We start from the raw sequence: 26,098 nt of genomic DNA on the forward strand, positions 1-26,098 counted from the left end.
ATGCATGCATGATAGAAATGGTGATTAGTTATTTTTTAATGCAAGAAGGAAAAAAAAAAATATAAATAGATACATGTTGTTCGTTGACATTGTTAACTCCCCTTCCCGCAGAAGATGTTGATGGAACTGGTGTTGCCTGACTCAGAACTTCCATTCCTTTCCCTCTCTGTATATGATTAATTTAATTGAAGTACGTTGTAAGTTGAATATATATATATATATAATAAAATTTAAAAACAAAAAAAAAAAAAAAACAACAACAACAACAACCAAGACTATACCAGTTGATGGTTGACATTCACCCTTGCAGGGTGGTTGACTCATACTACTAACTCCCCTTCTTGCAGAATATGCCATTGGTAGAACAAGTGTTGGCTAAGTCAAACTTCCCATCCTTCTCCCTCTCTGTATATGATTCATCTAACTAAAATATGTTATAAGTTGAAAATATATATATACAACTATTTTAAAAAACAATAATAACAAACTCCAAAACTATACCAGCTGGGTTAACATTCATCCTTGCAGGTGGTTGACTCATATTGTCAACTCCCCTTCCTGTAGAATATGTCGTTGGTGGAACTGGTATTGGCTGACTCAGATTTTCCATCCCTCTCCCTCTCTGTATATGATTCATTCAATTATAATATGTGAAAAAAATAAAAATAAAAATAAAAATTAATTAGACCGGCTGCCAAATGAGATTGACCCCAACATGTGGCTGACTTCATTCAACCAAATAAAAGGTTATAAGCTATAGAGAGAGAGAGAGAGAGAGAGAGAGAGAGAGAGAGAGAGAGAGAGAAAAAAAAAAAAAAGGAAAGTATACCTGTTGCTGGTTCGCACTGACACCAATTTCCATTCCTTTCCCCCCCTCTTTATATGATTAATTGAAACAAATAAAATAGGTAATCATCTTCATCTTCCTCATCTCTATCATCTTCTACATCAACATGAGCAAAACTTGTTACAGGTTGAGAAGGCCTAACACCTGCTGTAGGGCAAACACTTGCAAGACCTGACAATAACTCAGCTAAACCAAGATCAACTCCTACAGGCTCCTTAGTTTCAACACACACATTAATCGTTTGCCTAAACTTATTCAACATAAACATGTCCTCAACTTTTTGATCATTGTCAACTAAGATCCTTTCATTGTTGTTAGGTTAGTCATGATATATGTTAATGTATATCCCAATTTGTGCTTATACATTAGATAATGCAAGCTCCATAACGTGATCCATGAACTCTAAGTAACTGTAGATCTATATTCCCTATCACATTGACATTTTCACCGTAATGGACAACTTAGTCATAAACAATGGGTGCATCCATCACTGTCAATAGAAAATGAAGAAGGAAAAAATTATAAAGAATACAAAAACACTTGGACATTAACAGAGATTGCAAAACCCAAAAAATGGATATCTTGGCCAAATTGCATAATTTCAACATCACACAAGAAAGGAATTAGCCTTATCAACACAAAGAAACCCAAATTCCAGAAAGCCCTAACTTTTCAACCATATTTGCAGATTGCCAATAACCAACAGAGTATAATATAATGCATAAACATATGAGTATAGAGCAATATTACCCTAATCAATACAAACACATACAAAATCTTACAAACCTTAACTTTAAAACCTTAAAGAACATATTAACATAACCAATAACTTATTTTTCAGAAAACAAGTACAAATCAGAGACCAAGTAAGATATTAATATCCTATTTTGCTACACCATTTTCAATAACACAAACAATGAGAAAAAAACCTTAATTTCAAAACATTACAAGAAACTTCATTTGAAAAAAAAAAATGAACACTACCCGCTCGAAGATCAAAAAAAAAAAAAAAAAAAAAAAAAAAAAAAAAAAAAAAAAAACCATAATTTCAAAGCATAATTATAACCATCATTTGAAAAAAAAAAAATGAACCCAGAAAATAAAATCCAAAACCTAATTTCAAAACATTACCAAAACCCAATTTCATGACCTAAAACCCAAAACAAACCCAACGAGTTTGAAGATCTAGAACTCTAAGCAAAACCCAAATTTCAAAACATTAACATAATCGAGTTCGAAGAACTTACTCAAACGCGAATGGAAGCTCTCGATTTTCTTCGTTCTCCTTTGCTTGAACACTACACTCTTTCTCTGTCTTCGTCTCTATCTCTCCTTCGTTCCTTAGAGAGTTCTGAGAATGAAAACGTGTTTAAATGGAATGTGTTGGTGGTTTTTCAATTAGAACGTGTGTAGGTGTTTTGATATATTTATAAGTGCAAGATTGTCTTATTAAAATTTTACCATTATTATATTAAAATAATAGGCTAAAATGTGAAGTCAATTTAGTAAAATCCCATAATCTGTTAATTGAGCTTCACGGAAGTTTGTTTTAGGGGAGGAAAATGATATTTTAAATAATTGAGGGAAGCTGTTTGAATTTTTAGCTAACTAGAGGGACGTGAATGTAATTTACCCAAAAAATTATTACTGTCGATCCGAATTTCTGTGGAAATTAAACAAATTTTCTCCTAACTGCTTGAATTTATTGGGAATAAACTTGAACATAAAGGGATCAAGAATATTTGGGTTATTATAGTGGCAAAAATTAAAGGAAGCGATAATGCCATTGTCACCAAATTCGAACAGCAAATCCTCGTAAACCAACAGAAATGGAGCTACCAGGGTCCACGACTCCTAAGCATAGCAACTTAACAACTCAAAATGCATATTAGGTTTTAGCATACATAAAACTATATATACACGACCTAGTGTATAGCCTGTATAGGATTGAGCAGCGAATATTGATTTTTGACGTCTGGGATAGAGAAGGCGATCATGGTGGTAAAGGAGGAAACCAGGTTGTCGTTGGCGACCTGGTGATCGGAGTATAGCAAGAAAGGCAACGACTATAAGTAGTCCTTGCCGGTGTTCTTGTCACCAAACGGGTTGCTGCAACATGCAGGAACTAGACTTGGGTTCTGGCATGCTCGTCAGATGGCGGCAACTGCGGCGACCATCTTGGTTGTTGTCGGCCGGTAATTCTTCTTACAGGCAGCAATATGGCTGCCAGTGGTAGACGAAGAAGAAGAACAGTTTAATTAAAAAAAATTAAAAAGGAAAGCAAAAAAATTAAAAAAGGGAAAAGGAACATTGTGACGGTGAGAAGATAAGTAAAAGGATATTTTTGTAATTTTAAGAAAAATTATTTTAATTAACGGGTCTGGACCAATTTGGAAGTTTTTAGAAACATGTTCAGAGTTTATGATCAAAAATTAAAAATATTGGAATACAATAATATCTTCACCCTAAATTTAGGCCGTAAGTGCAACTTTTTGGACCGTGGAATGTTTTCCCTAATCCAATATAGTATAAAAAATAATAATCTAATAATAGGTTCATTGAATTAAGCTGCCTCTAACTCAATGATGTCTCTCTTCATATTCCAGACATGAATTAATGCAAACACTTCATATTACAATTTAGATAATTTGAATGATTATTCACAACTTAATCCACAGAAACGCTCAAACGTATGGAACAGTTACTCCCTAACAACACGATAGCAAGGGGTTAAAACTGAATATAAAAAAGTTTTGGCACATCAAAAATTTACTTCCCTTCTCATGGCCCCAGTACAAAGTGTAACAAACACACAAGTCAAATTCTATCCCACATCATCCTATCATCTGAATATATTCCAGCAATCCCCGAATACAGTTTCAAGGTGTTTAGGTGCTGGAAATTATATTTCATTTTCTCTTGAAATATTAAGTAATCAATTTCTCCGGTAATTGATCTGTTCGTCTCTCATAGCTGTAACCCCAAAAATGATTGTCATCACCAGTCAAGAAACAACCAAAAATTGCAGCCTGGGAAAGATACATAAACTAAACCCTAATCCTCATTCTGGCTTTCATCTTTGAGAAGCTTTATCATGTCATCAATCCGAAGAATAGTTATCGCTGCTTCTGTTGCAAACTGGAAGGGGATAATCCAGCAAAGGACAAAGAACTTAGTAGGGAAGTTGAGACTTGGAGATAGCCAACTTTACCAAATGATTTAAAATTTTCTCATTGAAAAAAGATACCTGTATTATCTTCACTTTGCTCATAGCCGGTTCAATGACTCCTCCCTCTAAGTTGTTGCGTATGGTTCCCTTTGAAAGGTCTAACCCCATGCTACAAAATAATTTAAAATACATATACAATGAATAAAATAAATAATAGACAATGTATCCTCATATTGAGAGAGAGAGGAAGAGGGGGGGGGGGGGGGGGGGGGGGGTGTGAGAGAATTTGTAAGAGATCACAAGATAATGAAATAGTTAACAAGGATGGCATTGTATCAAATCAACCTTTGGGGCTGAGCATATTGAAAAATTGATCACTTCCACTTATCAAAAACTAAATAAAAAAATTATCACTTTCAAAAACAAACCAGCAAAGTGGACATTGTTAAACAACATGGTTTAAAATATATACAATTAAATTAGTTAAAGCAGTAGCAGTTTTCAGAATAGCGTGGGTGTGATGTTTCTTGCTGTTGAATAGAATGAAGGTGTCACCCGCAACATGGCAGATGTATGGAAAAGGAATCCAAGCTAGTCGGTCTAGGTGGAAGTCCAGGGAGACCCAAAGAGAATATAAGATAGTAAGAAAGCAACCTTTTGGGACAGTTCCTCAAGCTTCCCCTAAAGAAGATGGGAGAGAGAAAAAGTGGGGGGGAGTGAGAGTATCAGAATATTGTAGTTCCTCTGTTCTCTTTAGATGTACGCTTGGTGCCGTTTATCTAGTGAGTGGTGGAGTCAATAACTATGGAGTAACGACGATAAGGAAATGTCAGACACTAAAGCCCAGTGTAAAATTATATTGATATAATTATGGAGGCGTGACGGGACGAGAAAAAGAAAGAGAGAGAATAGCATGGTTTGCGGAGTGCATGGGCTATCTCGAGAAACTGTGAACCTCAGTATGCTCTTCAAATCCAGTCAAAGAGCAGCCTCTCGAAACTGGCGCTCCTCAATAATTACTAACTTCAGCGTCCAAAGACAAACATCCTAGGATCCCATGAAGTGACTTTACAAGGTATATGCAACTCCCCTAAGCTCTGCCTCCAATGTTGGCGGCTCAGTCAAAATGTCACTTGCGCAATAATCTTCCTGAGGTTTCTTAGTAGAATAGGGGTTTCTTCGTGGTCTCCTTTCAGGTCTGACAGGAGGATGGTGAAGTGTCCATGATACTACCACATATTAACTGAGGACCAGACACATGAAACATGGACTCCCATGCTTACACTTTCATTAGAGCGCACATGCCAAAAGACCTGGGTGTTTCCATGGGAGGAAGAAAAATACTATTTCTTATAAATTCAATATAATGATCACTCAGTTGGATGAAATAATACATCCTTACATCATAAAACTGGCGGTAATTTTGGAAAGCAGAAGTGATCCAGCTTCATGATTGGGATAACCAGGTTACGCACACAGAACAAATTTCTAAATAAATGATCCACATCCGATTGCCCAAAATTTATCCAACATGAAAACCGAATACCCATTATATAATAATGTCTTGCTTTAAACTCCCACTAATTGGCTGTCTCAATTCCACTAGTAAAAGACGGCATTGCCCAGACCTTAGGCAGGTTATCACAGCTAAAATGTAACATATACTAACATGTGACAGGATCAATTGTATAAAACATACAAAAACGTGTGTAGAGAGAGACTTGTGGAGCCATCATCAATGTGATACTCAAATGGAATAAAAGAACACAGTGGAAAGGAAGATTTATAAGCAGAATGTACGGTACCTTGACAGATGTTGCTTATCTGCCTTGGTTTGTGCAGTGTGGTGATAAGCCCGAAGTTTTGCAACCAACTCAGTCGCATCTTTTGCAGCATTCACAGAAAGAACCTGCAACAGGTGCATATTATTCTCATGTTAATCATCCCGAAGTAAAAAATTTGGTGAATATAAGAAAATTCATGCACTTTGTGCTCCATAACCTTTGGAATAATTAAGAGGGATTCAGCAAATTCTGCAATAGCCAACTGTTCTCGAGATCCCAAAGTTGTTGCAAGATATTCCAAATATACAGACAAAGCAGCTTCAACTGCACCACCACCAGCGACCACCTGTACCAGAAACTTGCAAAGCTCACACACTATTCATGCATGGTGTTCCATAAAAATTATTGATGCGACCTTAAGAAACAGGGAAAAGGAGGACGGGAGATCTTTCCAGCCAGATCAAAATATATATATATATATAAAGTATACGAAAGAACCAACCAAGACCCAAAAACTTGACGCCCTCCTACAAAACTCAAGGAGGATGGAAGCGACATTTGAAAGACCAACTTACAGAGAAGGGAGACAGTTAGGTGATGATGAAGTAGTTGTCGCTGGGATGTGTTCCCCTTTTGAACGCTCTCTAATATACTCTTTATTTATCAAAAAAAAAAAAAGACAAAGTAGTTGTCGCTCTATTAGCAAAGAAATCAGCCACATCAATCTAGGAACACATCAATCACTTCATTGTCCGATCTAGGAACATATCATTTACATTTTTGTAATGTAGATGTCAAATCTAAGATTTATCTCAACCACTGATCGTCCCAACATTAGGTAAAAGAATGGGATGCACACCCATAAAAAATTAGATTTTCCCTAATTAAAGCAGTCTAACCCCCTTCTGGGGATTTTTTAGACCCGTCACATGAAAACTAAGAACAATACCTTTAAATATAACTTGTTGCATTCCCAGTTTTGAGGAAGCAAAAAATTATATTGCCAACATGGCTTCCAACTGTAACTTGATTCTCCCACCAGTAGCAGTGACTGAGAAAAGGAAATAACTTTTACAAGAACGAAAATGATGTTACTCTCATTGCAGTATCTTATAATTAATCAAAGTCAATCCACAAAAGATTTATTAACCAAGGCCTGACACTACTAACTTGAATAAACTAAAAAAAACCTTTTATCTTAAAACACAATAAAATTTTGCAAAAACAGATACCCCATTCAACAGCAGAGAAGAATTTGAAGCATGATAGGATGATCACTAATGCATAAGGTTTATCTTCCTTTCCAACCTTACAAAGATGAAGGTACCATGTAGCTAACCTTTAGAGCACAAGAAACTATCGCTTTAACCTCAAAACCAGATTACAATTCAGGATAAGTGTGTATATCTAAAGTGAACTGCAGAGATGAGGAAGAATGGAAACAAACATTGTAAGTTATTATTACGCTGATCCATGATTGATATTCTGTTTCTCAATCAATTTATGGTCCCCAGTTTAACATCCCAACCACCTTTATTTGGCCAACACAGAAACATGATGCAAAAGCTCTTGTTAACAACTTGATTCCAGACCTTTCTCCATGTACTCGAATTTCCAGGTTCCCCAGGATACAGCCAGAAATTTTGGAAGGCAGCTAATAAGATAACTAAGGGAAGGGGCAACATTTATCCTTCAAAATCAATGAATAATAAGTACAAACAATTATTTAATGAGTACCAGGGCATACCACGTTAGACTCGAGGGTCCTCTTAACAATGCACAAAGCATCATGCAAAGCTCTTTCCATCTCGTCAAGCATATAATCATTGGCACCTCTAAGAATTAAGGAAACCTGAATAGAGAATTAGTACCAAATGAGTAACAGGAAGCAATTACAACACTAGGCACAATCCGAAGAAGCTTGTCAAACTCAGTTTATATGCAATACTGTTTGTCTGTATGTGTCTGTTTGAGTTACTAAATCCTCAAACCTTACAGGGTACCACGCAGATGGTCAAAAAGGATATTTTTTTTATACAATTCAGCAGACTTGTCTAATTATTTAGTTTTCCATGTTGAAATTTAATTATGGATATTTATTACACTCAGAACGAAGAGTAGAAAAATGTCGTATAACTGAGACATTGAGGCTTGAGCCATGAACAAGGATCTTGTTCATTCATCCTTGTCATATCAGAACAAAATCAGTATCGTGGAAGACTTGGGATCCAAATTCATATTTACAATTGACAATGACTTTTCAATACACATAAAACACAATATCAGTGCCCATGAGCATGCAAGGGAGGGAGGGCACTCACTGCACTACTAGTTTTGGTGCCTTTTATCATAATCACATCATCATCAGCAATTCGCTCCTCCACAACTTCATCTGCATATCCAAGCAGAGATGAATCAAAAGTTTCATCTCCTTCCATGTCAGCAAATGTTGAAACCTGCAGGCCATCCAAGTGCAATAACAATATTTCAGAAGAACTATTAGACTCGATAATGTAAATAAGATGAGCAATCGATAATGTAAATAAGATCAGCAATTGGGGTAGCTTACTTTGATGGCAAGCCAGAAATGAACAAACAAAATGTGGAGATAAAATTCTTCTTAAAAATTGCCATATAGAAAGTAGAGTGGAGGATTTGGACGAAAGGTAATAAATGATTACAAAAGAAGATTCCATTCAGGAAATAAATATTTCATAGAAGCCCCCCAAATTCATATTTGCACTAAGTCTCACAGTAGAAGTTTTAAAATGAGGTCAAATAAATGATGGACAAACTGGCCTCAAAGACTAAGAATACATTAATTTTCAAGGAATGATTGCCCTTAATTAATTTTTTTTTTTCCCTAACAATTCGCATTGGATTCTTCCCCTTGTTCTTGCTTTGCATTTCGTTCTGTCCTGCTAAAATTCTTTTTATTTTGAATCCAACATAATTACTTATCAAAAAAAAAACACCAACATAATTCAGGTTTGCTGGGGAACGGACAAAATTTTGGGAACATGGATCTGAATAAAGCACAATTTGTTGATTAGATAACTTTAAAATGCTAATGTTACTGTGCAAACCATCATGCAAATCAAATGTCAATAGTACTCAACTCAGAAATGAGACAGTTTTGCATGCAAATCATTTAGAAAACAAACTGAGACACATACCGCAGTCGCACCAGTTGCCTTAGCAACATGGCGCAGATCTTCCTTTCGGACACGCCTCACTGCAATTGCCCCAGCCTCTACAAAGTACTGAATTTTGAGTGAGAAGTCATCAGTGAAACAAAACCATCTTTGTCATGAAAACAGTCATGAAACACCAATACATAGACCAATATTGAATAACCAAATCACCCATGGCGCAACCATGTCCAACATCCCACAGATAACCAGTATCCTACCAGGATATTGATCAAGAAAATGGTAGGACAGAATCCTGCCTAACCATAATAAATTCACGAGGAAAAAAAAAAAACTTGCCTTTAGTGCCATATCATCAATCCCTTTAGTTGTAAGAACAACATTGGCTCCAGCTTGCAGAAGCTTTTCAATACGCTCCTTCGTCATATCAGCCTCCCTGTGAATATAAAAGTTCAATGAGTGCAGGACTACAGAAACTCATGGTTACTGATAAGCATAACATGAATGATTGCTTTACTCAAGCGGGAATTATCATATCTCATAGGAAACGTTGCATGATAACAGCTTATTGGAATTCATATAAATAAATTCATAGTCCAAGGCAATATAATAAACTAATAATGGTCCAATGACTTAATGAATAGCTCACAACCTAGTGAACCTATTACATATGCAACGTCCAATTCCAGTTTAGAAGGTACAAAAAAACAGAGCTTTGAGGCTTAGATCTCAGTAATTAGGTAATTCTTTGGGATTGAATCTTATGCACTCGACTCCTTGAAAATCTGGTTTTGACCTTATTCCCAGACTACAAATGAACATGATCTGTTAGCAATCAAGTAAAGCAGTTACAGGATTTCACATTTTTTTTTTAAATGAACTTTCTTGGATGAGAAGGTTTTTGGTCACCTCTAGGCTCATATTTTCGGTTAAGAAAAGATATGGGTAAGCCCCTTCCACAGAAAACCTATTTGGAGGATTTATGGCCCATGCAGTCAAATATGCTTGTTTAAAGGGCTGTAAAATCTGCACAACATGGTGCATCTGGAAGGAGAGAAATACAAACTCTGAATACTCCAGAGTATTGGCACCAAAGCTGAAGTGAGAAGTTCTTTCCCAAAGTTTTTCCATTCTTCAGCGATTTCTATAATATAATCAAATATTTGGGTTTATCCTGACTCCTTCTCTAGACCATGTCTGTACTTGAGGCTTTGACATTTGCTTTGTTGGATGTCATTAATATTGAATAAAAAATCTATCCTACGTGGCATCATAATTTTAATTTTCGATGTCCAGTATCACAATTCCAGCCATCCAGAATGGCCATGTTCCATCCCAAGTAAATTTTTATTTTTTTTACCTTGATGGTTATTGATGACTTTGTCTTTTTATTTCCATTAATTGGCTTTATTTTCAGTTTAAGTTATCCTAACTTTGGACGTTTTCATCGATGAATATCAGTTGACTATTAAATAAGTTACTCTTCCGCTCCCCCCAACTCAAAACCCCTTTTTCCTCCTGGCAGGAAGGAAAGAGCATAGGGTATGAGTTGAACTTCAAAAGTATGCAATAAAAACACTTCCTCTGTCAAAAAAGAGAGAGTTAGTTAAATAGTTTGCCCAACCAAGAAGCTGAATATCTATCTTACTCTTACTTATCATCCTGTTCCTCAACCAGGCCTTGAACCCTTGCCCTCAAGTTTGGAACATAGCATGTTACCCAAGAAGGCAAAAGGAAGCTCGGTTATCTTACTCTTACTTGATACGCCTTAAATCCTCATCCTCTAAGGAAGTTAAAAAAGTTCCTTGATATAAAACCATTTGACATGTGCATTGATAGGTTTCGGTATCATAATATATGACACGAAACAGTTTAGAGGTAGTAATGCGTAGCGTATCTTAAACATGCCTACATATTACATGTTCGGTCTTCTTTGTTTTTTCCCCCCTTTTTTCTTTTTTGCATTTTTAAAATTATCTATCACAAATATATTTCAACCAACATTTTATAATAACATTGTTTGAATGATAAAACTAAGATCAAAAGCAAATAGTTAACTTTGCTTTCTCTTTTCTCCTTTCCAAAAAATCTACTGCTCTTTGTATTTGGATAAAGACACCACTCATTTATACCTTCCCCATTGGAGGGAGCCAAATTATTATATATTTTACAATTTTGCACACACAAGGAAATTCTTATTACAAAATATTTAAATCAGAATACAATTTGCATTACTGAACATAGATTATTGATGATGCGTCCGGTGACATACAGTTCAATGTGATGCTTTTGAGGTTCTTCTACATCTTTCTTTATTAATGATAAGAAGAGCTACGAAATTACTTCTACAGTTCCTTTTTTCTTCTTTTTTAAGAAACACACTATTCAGATCACGTTTGACATATGGACTCTCACAAATAAGGCGTTGTCTTACAAATCATTAAGCAAAGGTGATTTCATTGTACTCTATGACAAAGAACTCGACTTACTAAAGCATATATTTAAAATGTAGAACTAAGACCCAACTGAAACAATAGATAAATTCCTGGAACAACAAAATTCACCACTTAGCAGCAAAAAAATTGTCTAATTTTTCACAAATAGAGTTAGAATTAATTTAGAAACATGTTCCTAGGTGGCACATTGGATGAACCACCTTCCTGCATGTTATATATCAGACATGTATACATTCTCAACACAAGCAAACTAACCAAGAATAAAAATATACTATAAAAGTACTCTTAACATTTATAAATTGGCAGGCCTTTTATAGGAAGTTTGTTTACCAAGTGGTAACAACGAAGAGTTGTAGTCATATACTAGATGAACCTTTGTGAACTAAAATGTGCCTACATGCTATGAAGATCATATATCCCAAGGAATCATCCTTAAATCAATAATCAATGTACATCTTTTAACATAAAATCAACCCACACTCACTCTGCAAGAAGATATTTAGAATCATTGAATAATCACCTTTGGCGAATTCTTTCAAGCTCCCTGGGATCAGTAACAAGGACTTGGACACCCATTTGCATTTTTGTCTTCTGAAGATTGAAGTCAAGGCAGGCAATCCTCGCCGGGGCAACTCTACTTGGCATTCCTTGTGCAGCACGCCCTGTATTTAGAGCATAGCCCTTCATCAAGTAGCTGTCTTTTGCACTTTTTCCATGTGCTTTAAGAATATTGATGCCCTATTACACAAAGGAGGAAAGTCAGAACAAGAGGTTTTAATACCGAAGAACAAACTACTGGCTTAGTGGCATGATGTTGGATATTTTGGAAGGGGAACCAAGAAAAAGACTGACAATTATGCAAATCATGGTTATCAAAAGGCCCTGACAATTGTTCACACACCAGGACAGCCAGTCTGGCGACAGAAAAAAAGTCATTAATCACTTTTTGATATTTCACTTTATTCAGACAGTAAGATTCTGTACAATATTCAACAGGATAATGATTTGTCTTGCTGTTCAAGAGGCTGATAAGAGTCACAGAAGAATAAGAGAGAAAGAAATGTAATAGAGAGATACTCCATTACGAGGGTAGGCTCCTCTACTGATAGAAAACTAAAATATTTTTTTTTCAACACATAATACTAAAAACTGAAATGACAAACTGATTTATCAATATATAATACCACTCTTGAGTTCTAATACTTCCTCTCAAGCCAGAGCATAGATATCTATCATGCCTAACTTGTTACATAATCAATAAAATGGCAAGCCCCTACAGTTTTAGTAAACATATAACCTAACTGATTTTCAAACTTTCTATAAGCAGTAGCAATCTTCTTTCTCATTATTTATCTCACATAAACTGACATTCGACCTCTATACCTTTAGTTCCCTCGTGGAATACTAAAGATTGAAAGCAATGTACATGAAAGCCTACTTATCATAAAACATATTCATGGGTAACGTTCTGTTTGGTAGGAGAGATTGAAAAATGAATTGAAGAGAGGGGAGGAGGGATGGATGATGATCCCTGGAGTCCACAATATTATCAATTTACCACTATACCCAAAATATAAAAGTTAAAACATTTAGACGAGGTTAATAACATCTTGTCGCTTATATTTAACAAACATTGTTCTCGATTCTCTTCTTCCTCCCACTTTTGCATCAAAGCAAAACTGTGGACCCCAAGGGATGTCTCCCATCCTTGCACTCTTCCTCTCCCTTACTAAACAATGGAAGCTTGCATCATCCCTCCTCTCTTCCCTCACTCCTCCTTCCTTCCTTCCTTCCTACCAGACATAGACCAAGTCAGTAGAAAATCCTCTCTTGCAAAAGTGATATGGCTAACCCCCATAGCAAAAGCAATATCAGGATGGGTCACAGTAACATGTATAAGCTTTCCTACAAGTCTTATATTATTATATACCTACCAGGGTCATCAAATAACTAGCTTGTATCTTCTTCAAAGTTATTTTAGGATCCATACGAGCTCCAACCGGTTCACTCAAAAGATTGTAACGCACTTCTGTAACAAAGAGACTCCTTTCTAGATCTACCAACCTCTGTGCCAAAAAATACATCAATCGACCAAGGTGAATCATGTGAAGGACCGAAGGGTGACAACTTCTAAGAACATCAATACCCTTCAAGTCAATGCAACTAACATCATCATCAATATAAACAGCAAGAATGATAGTTCCTTAGGCCTCCATAGGACAATCATTGAATAATCAAACATGGTTCACTTCAAAGCATCCTCAAGAGAAAATACACTCTATGGTGCTTGCCTAATTGACAAGCTTCACACTCTAAATTGGAGAGAGACCTCAGGGATGGAACCCTCAACTAAGGATGTTGGCGGGATCAAGGAAGATATTATAGTTAAAAAAGAATGACGCCACTTGTCTTTTTCTTCCTTTTTGTTTGGAGCGTCCTCTGGTGCAACCAACACGTTATGAGCACGCTCTGAAAGAAGCGGTGCGTCATTAAGGTCTGGTACGGTCTCTAGACTACCCCCAAACCCCTCCCATTGTTCCAGAAATGGCTTTGACTACAGAACCCTTCCTTCGGGTTTATTCCCCTCTAAGTCTTCCCCCAAACATTAATGGTTCTGATAGACGGGCCTATTCTGCTCCTTCTCCATTTGCTTGATCGGGCCCTTTCCACCCAAGTGCCTCTTCGGAAAGTGTTCCTCCATTCATAAATCATTCTCCTGCTCTTACATTTGAACTTTAGGACCCTCCATTCCATTTCTTATCTCCAATCAGTTTGACATGAAGGACTTGGGAAGGGCCGACAAGAATCAATGCGGCAAGAAGGAACATGCCGGATTTATGGCTGCTACAAGTATTTCCGGCAGAGGCGTGGTTTTGGGGGATTGTGAAGGAAGGATTTTAAAAGCTGCTGGGTGTTTTTTTAAGGATGTGATGAATGTTTTTGTTGCAGAGGCATTGGATTTGCGCAAGCAGAACTAGGGCGAGCAGTAGGTTAGAAGACAGACAACATTTTAGGATAATTGGAGTAAATCGGACATTCATATACCATCATACTTTTTCCTGAGTTCAATGTTAAGGCCAGTGGTGGCCATGCTCACGTACTCCTTTTCAGGTAGTGTCAACCGGCATTTGTTCTTTGCCACTTTGAAACGAGTAACGAAGGTTTCAGCTGGCTCCCGGCAAAGGAACGGTTTAGGTTTATGTTGCTGCTGTTTTAGGTGCTTACATGAACCCATTTGCATCCCACAATCTTCTTGTCTTTGGGCAGCCGCACAATATCCCATGTATTATATCTATCAGTAGCCTGAAGTTCTTCTTCCATAGCTTTATGCCAAACAGGTTTTGTATTGGCTTCATAAAAACTGTTTGGTTCATTGGAAATGGAGCTCTAAAGGGAAGCCAATACTACAAATGAAATGAGGACACATTTCAGTATGAAGGAACTTGATCGAGGCAGTAAAGATTATCCTATTCATGACCCCTACCAATCATCCCTTTCATTTCAAGGTCTTACAAACCACAAGGATATAAACTACTAAGAAACTGAGACCTCAGTTAATTTACTGAAGGACAAAAGATAAGTGGAAATATAGAGAAAAAATCAACAGATAATAAACTAATGGAGGAGTGGATTCAAATGTCCAACTACCAACAATATCACAAGACTGATACCAACAATACCACATTACTAACTGTCGACAAGTATAACAGTACTAGAAGAACGAGAGTTATAGGAAGAATAGACTCGTCAATCATCTGTGTCGATACCCTTGAGTCAGTGATCCAAAGAGGAAATTATAAGGTGCAAAATAAGTGATACAACCTGAATATGTAAAAGTGACAATTTTATTTATAGACAACATTATGACTTTTGAGTTAAGAATCTATACTCTTAGTTGGAAAGAGTAATAGTATCAATGGCAGAAGAACTAATTGAAACAGTTGAAGCACTCACATATTGCAGGTGCAGTGTACAAGATCACAACTATTAATTGTATGACCTTCACCTCACAATAGGTAAACCTCCAGAACCCAGATTTCTCCTTTACATGACCACAACTGCAATCTCTTCCGACGTCTTTCCCATGATGAAAGATACTAGCCAGACCACTAAAACTGACAAAAAGTCCAAATTGACCTCTAAAGCCACGATCAATACTACTACCATGAAATGATCCACGAAACTGATTTCTCAAAATTCTCCGCACCAAACCAGCCCTAAATACATAACTACCCAATGAAAACAGTAAACTCGTAATACTCATTCTCCTAAACATGAGGTAAAGGCTCTTCCAACGAGTTCATCTACTAACCAAAGAACATAGGTACACTTAGCAGACAATTTTGCATAAGATGAAGCATCCCAATACTTTTGGGGCTCTACACGCATCGCTGATTTAGCACTGACTACTGAGACAGCACCAGTAGATTCCCCTCAACTTAGAAAATGAGGTTCAATTCTGATCTTGAAGGGCTTCTTCTGATTATCAACAGATGGTTATAATTTGAAGAGGAGATCAAATAAATCAAGAAAAGATTTATAACAGAGTGAGAAAAAGAAATAAGATAGACCAGATGGCAAGAATCTGGTTTGGACCAGATAGCTCATTTACCATGTTCATAGACCTGATAAGAGACAAAAAAGAGAAGTAGAAGTGAGAGAAAAATGCTCCTCTACTCATACTACCAAAAATACTGAATTACCCCAAATTTAACAAGCAAATTAAACATAAGATGGAGAAAGATGAAAAGAAAAATTGGTACTCTAAAACTTAATAAGTAAAAGAAAAAACATTGAAACAGAGCTTGTTGAAAAATAAATAGGAGTAAGAGAGGGTGAGGAAGAGAGATGTGGGGAGTTGAGAGAATGAAACAAGATGTAGAGAAGGGAGAATGGGGAATGGAGTGAGGATGATGGAGAGCTTCTGTATCATATACGTGAGTTAAAATGAAAAACAAAAAAATTGTTCCTTGGTTACAGGTTTGAGGTTACTTTAAGGGTAAATTACACTTAGACCCCCTGTGGTTAGGTCATATTACACCTATATTAATATTTTGGTTTTAAATTTCACTTATATTTGAATTAGTAGGTTAACATTTCACTTACACCCCAAAAATTAATTTTTGATGAAATTAGAATACTTTGAGGTGTTAAATGACTATATTACGCTTTGACCTCACATTGACTTTTTTTTGTGACCAAACTACCCATCACAATCACCACCGCCCCGCTGCTGTCATGAACCTTACTCTCTCTCTCTACCTCTCTGCCATTGTTGAATTTTTCCCAAACAAGAAAAGGGTCTTAGAGAGAGAGAGAGGGGCAATTGAAGAGAATGGCGGCAAAGATCATTGGTGTCTAAAATTGCCAAATTTGTCTTATTTTTCTCTCTCCTCAATCCTTTTCTTCCTTCTTCGATTTAGGTTTTTTTTTTTTTTTTTCCACCACCACGACACTGTTTTCACATGTGTGTGTATATATATATATATATATCACCAAAATCAATCACCCCCACCATAGACCGCCGCCGCCGGCCCACCACATCACAGCTCCACCACCCACAGCCACATCCATCATCACCCCCCACAACCACCACCAAATCAAGTGAACTGGGTTTTGCTACTTGGAGCTTGCCATAATTGAGTTTGGTTTTGCCGACACTAGGAGCTCGCCGGAACTGGGTCAGTTCAGTTCTGTCGTTCGTCGCCGGACATGAACTGGGTTTCGCTACAAGGGCTGGGTCCGGCCCTCCTGTAGGAGCACGAGATGCGGATTTTCACCGCCAATTTCGACGCCGTCGAGGCTGTAAGCCTGTAATCCGACGTCCCACCGCCGAGATATATTGATAGCGACATTGTAGAGGTTGTAATCCGACACCCGCCGCCAACATCAACTTGCTCTTCAGCGTCGTCTTCCGCAATCGACTTCGCCTTCGATCAGAAAATGGTTAAGAGAATTAAATTGGGAATTTAAATGCTGACAGATTATGACCTTTTTCTAACACTTTGTTTGATACGGGAAAATGATGGCATCATAGTATGGGTTTTGTGCTTTTAACTGGGTTTGTAGTTGTGAATATGGAAATTGGCTAAATAATTGTTTATTAGGTTGATTTTCTTATTTACTGAATGATAAGATTTAGTAGTGATTTCTTATTCAATTCCAGGGGCGAGGGGGGATGGAAATCTAAAAACATTTTTGCCATGGACGTCCATTTCGGCAGTGGTTTGGGGTATGCAGTGGTGGATGTGGTCGGGAGCCAGAGATGGTGGCGGTGGTGTGGGGTAGGGATAGGGAGTCCTTTGTCATTTAAGATTACATAAATTTTGTATTAAAAAATTGAGGGTAAAAGGGTCAATTCGCATGATTGGGGTGTAAGTGAAAATTAAAACCAAAATCTTCATCTAGCTGAAATATGACCTAACCTCAGGGGATGTCTGTGTAATTTACCCTTACTTTAATTAACTAGAATCGGGATCAAGCCCACTGTTAGTCATACTTTTCCATTGTTATAGAAGGCTGCAATAACCTTGCTTCTTAAATTTGCAAAATAAAAATAAAATAAAAACTACATTCGTTATTAAAATAAACAAATATATACACACACACACACACACACACACACATATATATATATATATGTTATTGGACGTAAACCATGTATAACTCAATGCACAAGCTTGAGTCATGGCACCTGATTACCCAGACAATGCCCACTACAGGTCAACTGAGATTCTTAATCACCGAAATCACTTGTGGCACCATTGTATTAAATTTGCAGGGTACCAACTTCTCCAACAAAACTATAGCAAAGAAATGTCAATAATGCAGAAAAAACTTCAATACAACAGTGATACCTGGTCATTTTGTTGAAATTGTATCACCAACAAATTAAATCACATGTAATCTACCCAAACAGCATTGTCACATGCATACGTGTGTGTGCAGTAAATGTCATGTAAGTAAACACTTGTATTTACTGGACCCCATGTGCTTGTGAGACAATATTAAATGGTTGGTAATACCATAGTATCACTGTTGTGCAAAGACTGTTTCAAATAACATCCACCTATTTCATCACCAGTCATGTCTAAGACAGGATAGTTATTAAAATGTTAAGAATCACTAACAGCATTCTCGGGAAATATAACTCCATACAATGGGCCGGATAAAAGCACATCATTTACCAAGGGATTAGTTAAACTTTTGAAGACAACTCACCTTGATTGGGTATCTGATTTCCCCACGTGCATTGGTAGTCTTTACTGCTTGAACTGCATCAACGACCTTAAGATACAAATCACAGGGGTCAAAGAGGTTCAATTGAAAGAGGGAGAAAAGACTTTGAACCAAGAGAAAGCATTGTGATATGCAAAATAAAACTAAAGCCTGAACAAAACAAAACCTTTGATAGGAATGGATTAACTTGAGCATGAAAGTTATAGTTTGACTGGAACTCTGAGTTTCTAGTGATATTAAGGTTATGGGAAGTGTGAGCAGCCAAAGAAATTTAGTTCCAAAACTCAACTGTGTTGTGGATCAAACTAAGTAAAACAATAGGCACCAAGGATTGTATCTTTTCAATCAAGCACCCAAATGCCCAAATAACAAGATGGTGAGTTAACTTCTTGAATTCAGCATGACATTATTTTACAATGGTATTTGCCGGTAAGGAGTATCAATGTGTGGGTTGATCCAGCAAAAGAGAACTATGGATGATGACTAGAAAATAAGCTAGACGAAGACGATATAATTCAAATGAAACTACAGTAAAGCAAGCAGTATGGTAAAGCAATGGTCAAGTTGGTAACTCATAGACACTTTGTTGGGATTATGCGCCTTACAGAGCAAGTGAATGGATTGTAACATACATTTTATTAATAAAATCTGTGGTTTTAATGCTTTATATACACATGGTAAATGTTGTGTATTGATCGGTTCATGAGATGGATCGAAGTGCCCTTTGACTATGCGGGATTCATGTGTATGATGGGTGTTAATGCACAGGCCACAATGAATCAGGGATGCACCGCATTATCATAAATATGTTCTCATTTAGTAATAGAGGATGAACTCTCTATCTGCAAAGAATTAAACGCGATCAACAATAAGGTAGGAGATTGCAATAGCCGTCATAGCAATATTCTCTTTATCAGGGTTATGGTGATTTGACTCTCAAGTATGAGAGAGCCATGGACCTTTGCCTTGCTTAGTGGGTGCTTTGATTTATTCGGTGGGCCCTAGGGCCAATGACCGGTAGCCATTAATTATTGACTTTGGAACATACTCTCAAGGTTGCATCTACGCTAGTATATTTATTTATACAATGATTAGTTTGATCACGGTAAAACCAAGCACTTGGTGTGTTTTGATAAAATGGTTTTTATTTGTATATATTATCAGATATGTATTATTTTATCAAAAGGAATATTTTATGAGATCAAACAGGAATAATCAAGGAGTAAAATAAAGGATTAATTATGCAATTGGATTGATGGCAATTCTTTATCCATTAGCTAATTATGTGTGGATGGGTCATTTCGTAAATTAACATGGTTGTTTTACCAGTGTTATTAAAGGCTCAGGACGTAGAGGTCCTTAGGAGCCTAGGTGCGAGGCGCAGTGTGAGGCATGAGCCTGAGTGAGGCTAGGCATGCGGTTGAGTGAAGTGAGGCGCACAATTGAAAATTTAAACTACTGTAAAAGCATTCGTATCTCATAAGTCATATCAATATTCTAAAAATTAACATCAAATATGAATAAGTCAGTCAATCAACCATATAAGCATCCAAGAACCATAAAACAGAGCACAAATTTGTTTTTTTCAAAGGCAAAACAGAGCACAAAAAGAAACTTCTTAAGGAGTACTGCGAGTGTGAGTGTGTGTGTAGTGAAAGAGAGAGAGGGAAGGGGGTGAAACAACATCACTTCATGCCTTCATCAAGCAAATATAAGTGGGGAAGAAGACCACAACAAAAGAATAAATATAAAAATCAAGGAAAGAGAAAAACATTCTATGAAGCATGTAGATTTCAACAAGGTCGCCATATGTATCACTATCATATTGGTATCGAATAACAATACTCATATAATAATGGATAGATGTCATATCCAAACCCGGCTTGTTTCATTGCAATCAATTATTCGAACATATGTAAATAAGACCAGAGAAAATGATGGTAAGAAAGACATTAAACTAGAAGTTGTCGAAATGAGAATGAGAAGATTGTAGAAAGAAACAAAAATAAGATCCACAGTCTCATATCTTTTTTTTTTTTTTTTTTTTTTTTTTTTCAATAGCCAATGATAGAGGACAAAAGGCAGAACAGAGAAAACATCGTAAACCACATATACTCTGGCAAAAGCATAGGAATCCATTCATCTAACACACCGATTTATTTAATATGATTTTGTAATTAGCTTAATGGCTTCCATGCAAAATTCTTCTGAAGTATCACCAATCAGGAATGTAGCTGGAAACTGGAAGCTTTTATTGTGAGAAAAAAGGAAAGAATATACTTAATTTAAATGGAAGTATCCAAAGTAAAAGAAGTTACATATATAAAAACATATTTACTCCCCATTCACAGGGGAAAAAGTCAAGGATGATGAAGATAAAATAAAAAATTAAAAAATTATCTGCCAGATATTGTATGAATAATTAAAGCACTTCTAAGAGGGAGCTGAACTGCAAGATAAATAAGCAGGATAACAAAAATTAACATCTCCATCAACTGTCTTGAAACCTCAAATCATTTGATGGATGTAACTGTAAGGGCACATAGATTTTAAAAGTACACGAAGAACATCTTAGGCATAATAATCAAAATAGGTTTTCGATCTTTTAATCATCCTTTTATTGGTTTCAAACCATAGACTGAAACAAGAAAGTAATCTCATAAATATATGGAAGACAAACAACTAAATCCAAATTCCAAGTTCAATCATTAATTTTTTCTAACAGTGATATGACATCCACCCACAAAAAAAACTATTCTTCAAAGAATTACAACCTGATCTGGTATTACCTAAAAAAAATTATCTGATGTTCGCATTTAACAGATGAAATGGAGATTTTATGTTAAGCCAAAAGGCCAAGAAAAAAGCAACACATATTATGTGGTCAGACAAAGTTCAGGAGTAGCCATGCAACGAAATTTTACAAGAGATCTTTATGAAAATCATCACAACAAATATGGGAATCATAATATGACCCACTTCATTCTCAGAAACTGAAATTTGAAGACATAAAGGAACTCACTAAATAAATTGATTAACTTACCAAGTTTGCAAAGAAGTCACTATCACCAGCTATCAACTTTGATGACATACTTGTCTTGGCACAGTTTATGAGAGAATCTTTTCCAAGCTTTTCAACCTGAATATAGATATTTGTGTGCCCTCAATCAATAAAGTCCCAGTCATCAAAATTAACTCAAACAAAAACAAGAAACTGAAGACCTGAGTAAATTCATAATTGGCTTCCAAGCACATTAGATTAGCCCAAAAGTCAAGAACAAATGGCTCAATCAATGGGTCTTATCCTTGAGATTATCTGGATCAAATAGTCAACCCGAAGTATAAATAGAAAATCTATGAACTTCTTTATGGATCATTTTGCAATTTTTTCATGACCACCCCTATAAAATATAACGGGTAAGGTATGCAACAAAATATAGGCACACCAACATGTTCTTTTCTATTTGCATAGTGGAACTGTCCTGGAAACATATTCCAAATTATCTTAAAAACTAAGGACTCTAATCTACAATCTAATGTACTAAGAAATTGGACTCCAAGAAAACATGCAATTTAGAAATGCTCAAACACAAAATGTGAACGCAGAAAGCAAACTGCAGTTCAAACGCTATTGGTATTTATGATTATTTAGAATCACTAGCCTTCTTGGAGTTGATTTTATTGCAAAAATTCAAAACAAAATTCCATGTAGCAAGTCTACTGACAAATTTTCCCCTTTCTTTTTTTAAAAATTTCAATGATAACTACCAACAAAAAACATACCTTCACAGCTAATTTTTTACTCAATATAGTTGCAAAATGTAAACACAGAACGCTAATGCAGTTCAAACGCTATTGTTAATTATGTTTATGTAGTCTCACTCGATTCAAAAAGAAAATCTATGTGGTAAGTTTACGGACAAATTTTCCCCTTTATTATTAAAATTTATATTTCTTAATTACCAATGAAACCATACCTTCACTGCTAATTTTTCCTCAATATACTTGCATGCTTCCCTCATAGCAAGCTGTCAACAAAGACAATTAATTTGTAAATACTATATGACAGAAGAAAAAGGAAGACAAATTTCATTTAACCATATATTCTGTATATTTCATGTCTAAAATACCAAAAGAGAGAGAGACTACATCAACAAATATACCAATATGTGTACTTTGGTGAGCACAAAATCAGTATTTAATCACATAATTAGAATACTCACTCTATATCCACTGATTATAGATGTTGGATGAATTTTATTTCTCACAAGATCATTTGCTCTCTGCATAATATGACAACCACAGCCACAATTACTATGTCAGCATTTTCTAATAAAGACAAGCTTTTCTTTTCTGTTTTTTCTTCCTTTATTTCTTTATTGAATTTTTTTTTTTTTTATCAAGACCACCTGTGATGGCAAGAAAATAAACAAATGCACATAGATGGATCATGCACCAATGACAAGGTACCTTAAGCAACTCTGCGGCTACAATGACCACTGAAGTTGTCCCATCACCAACTTCTCGATCTTGAAGCTCAGCAAGCTCCACAAGAACCTACACCAGAAAGATAGGAGCAATAATGAACATGAACTGAAAGTTTTCACTGTAAGAGAACAAGTTGTGACCTCTTTAGAAGCAGAATCAAGTGATTACTAGACTGAATAATGAAAGAGCATATTTTTTTGTCTAAATGAGGAGATACTGCATTAGCACCATTAGATAGCACTATTATCCCCAGTGAGAGGACCCCGTGCGGTGCTTGTAGGGGTTTGTACTGGATTTTGCTTTATTTTACTTGGCAGTTGTTAGTTCTGTAACTTCTGTTCAATGAAGGAAATCCCATCTTCTCCTATTTGAACTTCAATGTCTTCCTTTTCTCATTTCTTTGAATTAATAAAAATTTTGTTGTTTGTACCAAAAAAGAAGAACTAATATTTTCTACGTTAGTTACTGAATGTACTCTACAACTACAGAAAAATAATTGGATATATGTCCATATTCATTCTACCTTTGCAGCCGGATGCTCAACTTCTAACATCTTGAGTATTGTAGCACCATCATTAGTAATGGTGACATCACCAATATCATCAACTAACATCTGAAAATTAAATTAAACATTAGAACTGTTACGTAGAATTAGAAAAAAAATTCTTTAATACCTGCAGTTAAAAATATGATCATTGTCCTTCTATAATATATTAACCTACCACCATTCTTCATTTCAATCATCAATGCCATAATAAGACAATTATTATTAAAAATTTACTTAAAAGAAAACATAAAACTGAACCATAAAGTTACCAATGATAAGTATCCAATACCAGAAGGGGGATGCGGGTACAAAAATCGATAATTATCCAACTAAAGATGTGGTCAAGTCAACATCAAGTGAAATATCAAATACTAACTGGTGTTGGTTCTATGTTTCAAGTGTGAGATTCGGGCAGCAGCACTTTCAAAAGCCTTTAAATCTTTCATAACTGATTGCAAGAGTCATTGATTGTTAAAGGTAATCTAGTAGAACACAATCAAACAAGATCATCTTCTGTCTAAATGGCCCAGGAATAAAGCAATACCGCACCATATTGAAGCTTGTAAGATATTAGATATAAACAAAAATCCTGTTCCAAAAATTTAATGCTGATCAATAGCACGTATACATCTGAAGCACAAAACCAGACTGTCTAAATGGCCCAGGAATAAAGCAATACCACACCATATTGAAGCTTGTAAGATATTAGATATAAACAAGAATCCTGTTCTAAAAATTTAACACTGATCAATAGCACGTATACATCTGAAGCACAAAACCAGACTTGTATCATATGCAGAACTTCTGTTTTTGCTTTATCACCAGCCCCATGGTACAGATAGATCAGCACTGCGGTCAGCTAAAGGAGTTGCAGATGGGGCTTTTTCTCCCAAATATGGTCTCGATAATAGATACTTTCTTATGTATTGACCTACTGGATGCCTGTCAAACCTAGACAACAAGCTATGGCAATAGCAAGAGAGAGAGAGAGAGAGAGAGAGAGAGAAAGAGTCTCAGTCTTTCTGATGAGTTGCTCTCATCAAGTATTACTTCAGCGAAGCTGCTACCTCATTACCCCCAAATAGATAACTGGAATATGGTGTAATAACGCTCTCCATGTTGGCATATTGTGAATTGAAATATAAATTTTTAATTAAATCCAGATTCCTCCACTGTTGCTGGTCACAGTGGTTGCTATTGCATCTCGTCTCACAAAAAAGATCCCCCGTGCAACATAAAGATGCAATATATGAACAAAAAAATTGCAACATTTAAACAATAGAGATGAGCAAATTAAAGTCTCTCTAGCATACAAAAGTAGGTCAAAAATCATAATCGACTTTTTTATTAGATATAGCAAATCAATATTAATTGAAAGCCAGCCCAGAGTGAGTTCTTGTTGAAGCATTAATTTTGCTACACATTAAATAACATTGATGAACAATAACAACATTTATACCAATCATATAATTCTTCCAGTTATACAAAAACAATGAGTGCTGCCTACATTAAAACTTAAAACAATATTGATAATTTAAAACCATCACAGATTACCTTATCCAATCCAACCGGGCCAAGGGACGACTTGACAATATTGGCCACTGCTTGACATGCCACAACTATCCACACAAACCATAGCCCAGATGTGAATGCAACAGTATGTGAGATATTGCAGATAAATTTAAGCTAACTCAAATCCCATAATATTGTTCAACTGTTGAGAGAGATAGAGTGCGAAAAATGAAGGTGTTAAAATTTTGAAACTTAGATTTTTCGAACAATCTGAGACGTAACACACGAAAATCAAACAAAAAAATAGATAAGTAAATAAGTTTCTTCATTATTGAGAGTTGGGAAATCAGATTCAGAAGTTTCATTTTCTTTTTGTTTCGCACATTTTCCCAGTAACAAAAACGGTGGTTCGTTAGGCCAATTTGATGACAAAAAAACTCTGGAAAGAATAAAAATAATACCGTTTTGGGTGCGAACGTCCTGACCGGACTGACGGTCGCCGAAGATGTCGGGTGTTTGTGCTCCCATGCCCATAGCCATTCCTGAATTGCGAAGAAGATATACGTTTGAATCTTAAATTATGGAGAAGAATTAAAAATGGCGTCTTTCAAAACCCTAGAGAAACCCTAGATCGGCTGTCCGAGTAAAGTAAGTAGTATGTGGGAAGAGAAACTTCACTACAAAAAAGTGGCAGTGGCGCGCTTATTACTGCTGTTGGCCAAGTGTACTGTGTCGGGGCTTGAGCGCGTGAGAGTGTGCGAGTCTGATTGTGTTGTGTATTTTATGTTTGGTAGGGTCCGCTTGAATAACTTTTGAATAAGTTTTTAAGAGTAATTTTTAGAATTAAAAAAAAATTTTAAGTAGGGCTGCAATTTGGACGAGCTAACCAGCCCAACCCAAGTCC

The 26,098-nt window shown here is 36.1% G+C and overlaps 1 protein-coding gene across 10 annotated transcripts; it reads right to left on the reverse strand.

The window, feature by feature from the left end:
• Positions 1-49: 49 nt before the first annotated feature.
• Positions 50-25,879, reverse strand: LOC132268141 (T-complex protein 1 subunit alpha). Of its 10 annotated transcripts, none has more exons than XM_059768899.1 (22): positions 25,656-25,879; positions 25,237-25,301; positions 23,659-23,748; positions 23,118-23,204; positions 22,871-22,930; positions 22,625-22,675; positions 21,691-21,786; positions 18,630-18,695; positions 11,929-12,146; positions 9,292-9,388; positions 8,977-9,063; positions 8,122-8,256; positions 7,548-7,652; positions 6,750-6,851; positions 6,018-6,146; positions 5,822-5,925; positions 4,095-4,185; positions 2,095-3,985; positions 830-940; positions 502-622; positions 282-405; positions 50-166 (listed from the first exon to the last, which is right to left on the reverse strand). In XM_059768899.1, the coding sequence occupies exons 1-18, from the start codon at positions 25,732-25,734 to the stop codon at positions 3,902-3,904; spliced, it is 1,746 nt and encodes a 581-aa protein (XP_059624882.1). In that variant the 5' UTR covers positions 25,735-25,879; the 3' UTR covers positions 50-166; positions 282-405; positions 502-622; positions 830-940; positions 2,095-3,901. The 10 variants fall into 10 exon arrangements, with proteins under 10 accessions (XP_059624882.1, XP_059624881.1, XP_059624880.1 ...); XM_059768898.1 differs by having other exon boundaries at positions 830-943; XM_059768897.1 differs by having other exon boundaries at positions 830-1,018.
• Between the last annotated feature and the right edge of the window lie 219 nt (positions 25,880-26,098).

The sequence above is a fragment of the Cornus florida genome, unplaced genomic scaffold, assembly GCF_030987335.1.
Source record: "Cornus florida cultivar Cherokee Brave unplaced genomic scaffold, ASM3098733v1 CherokeeBrave_3.0.0_Hap2_Chr08, whole genome shotgun sequence".
NCBI classification, from domain to species: domain Eukaryota; kingdom Viridiplantae; phylum Streptophyta; class Magnoliopsida; order Cornales; family Cornaceae; genus Cornus; species Cornus florida.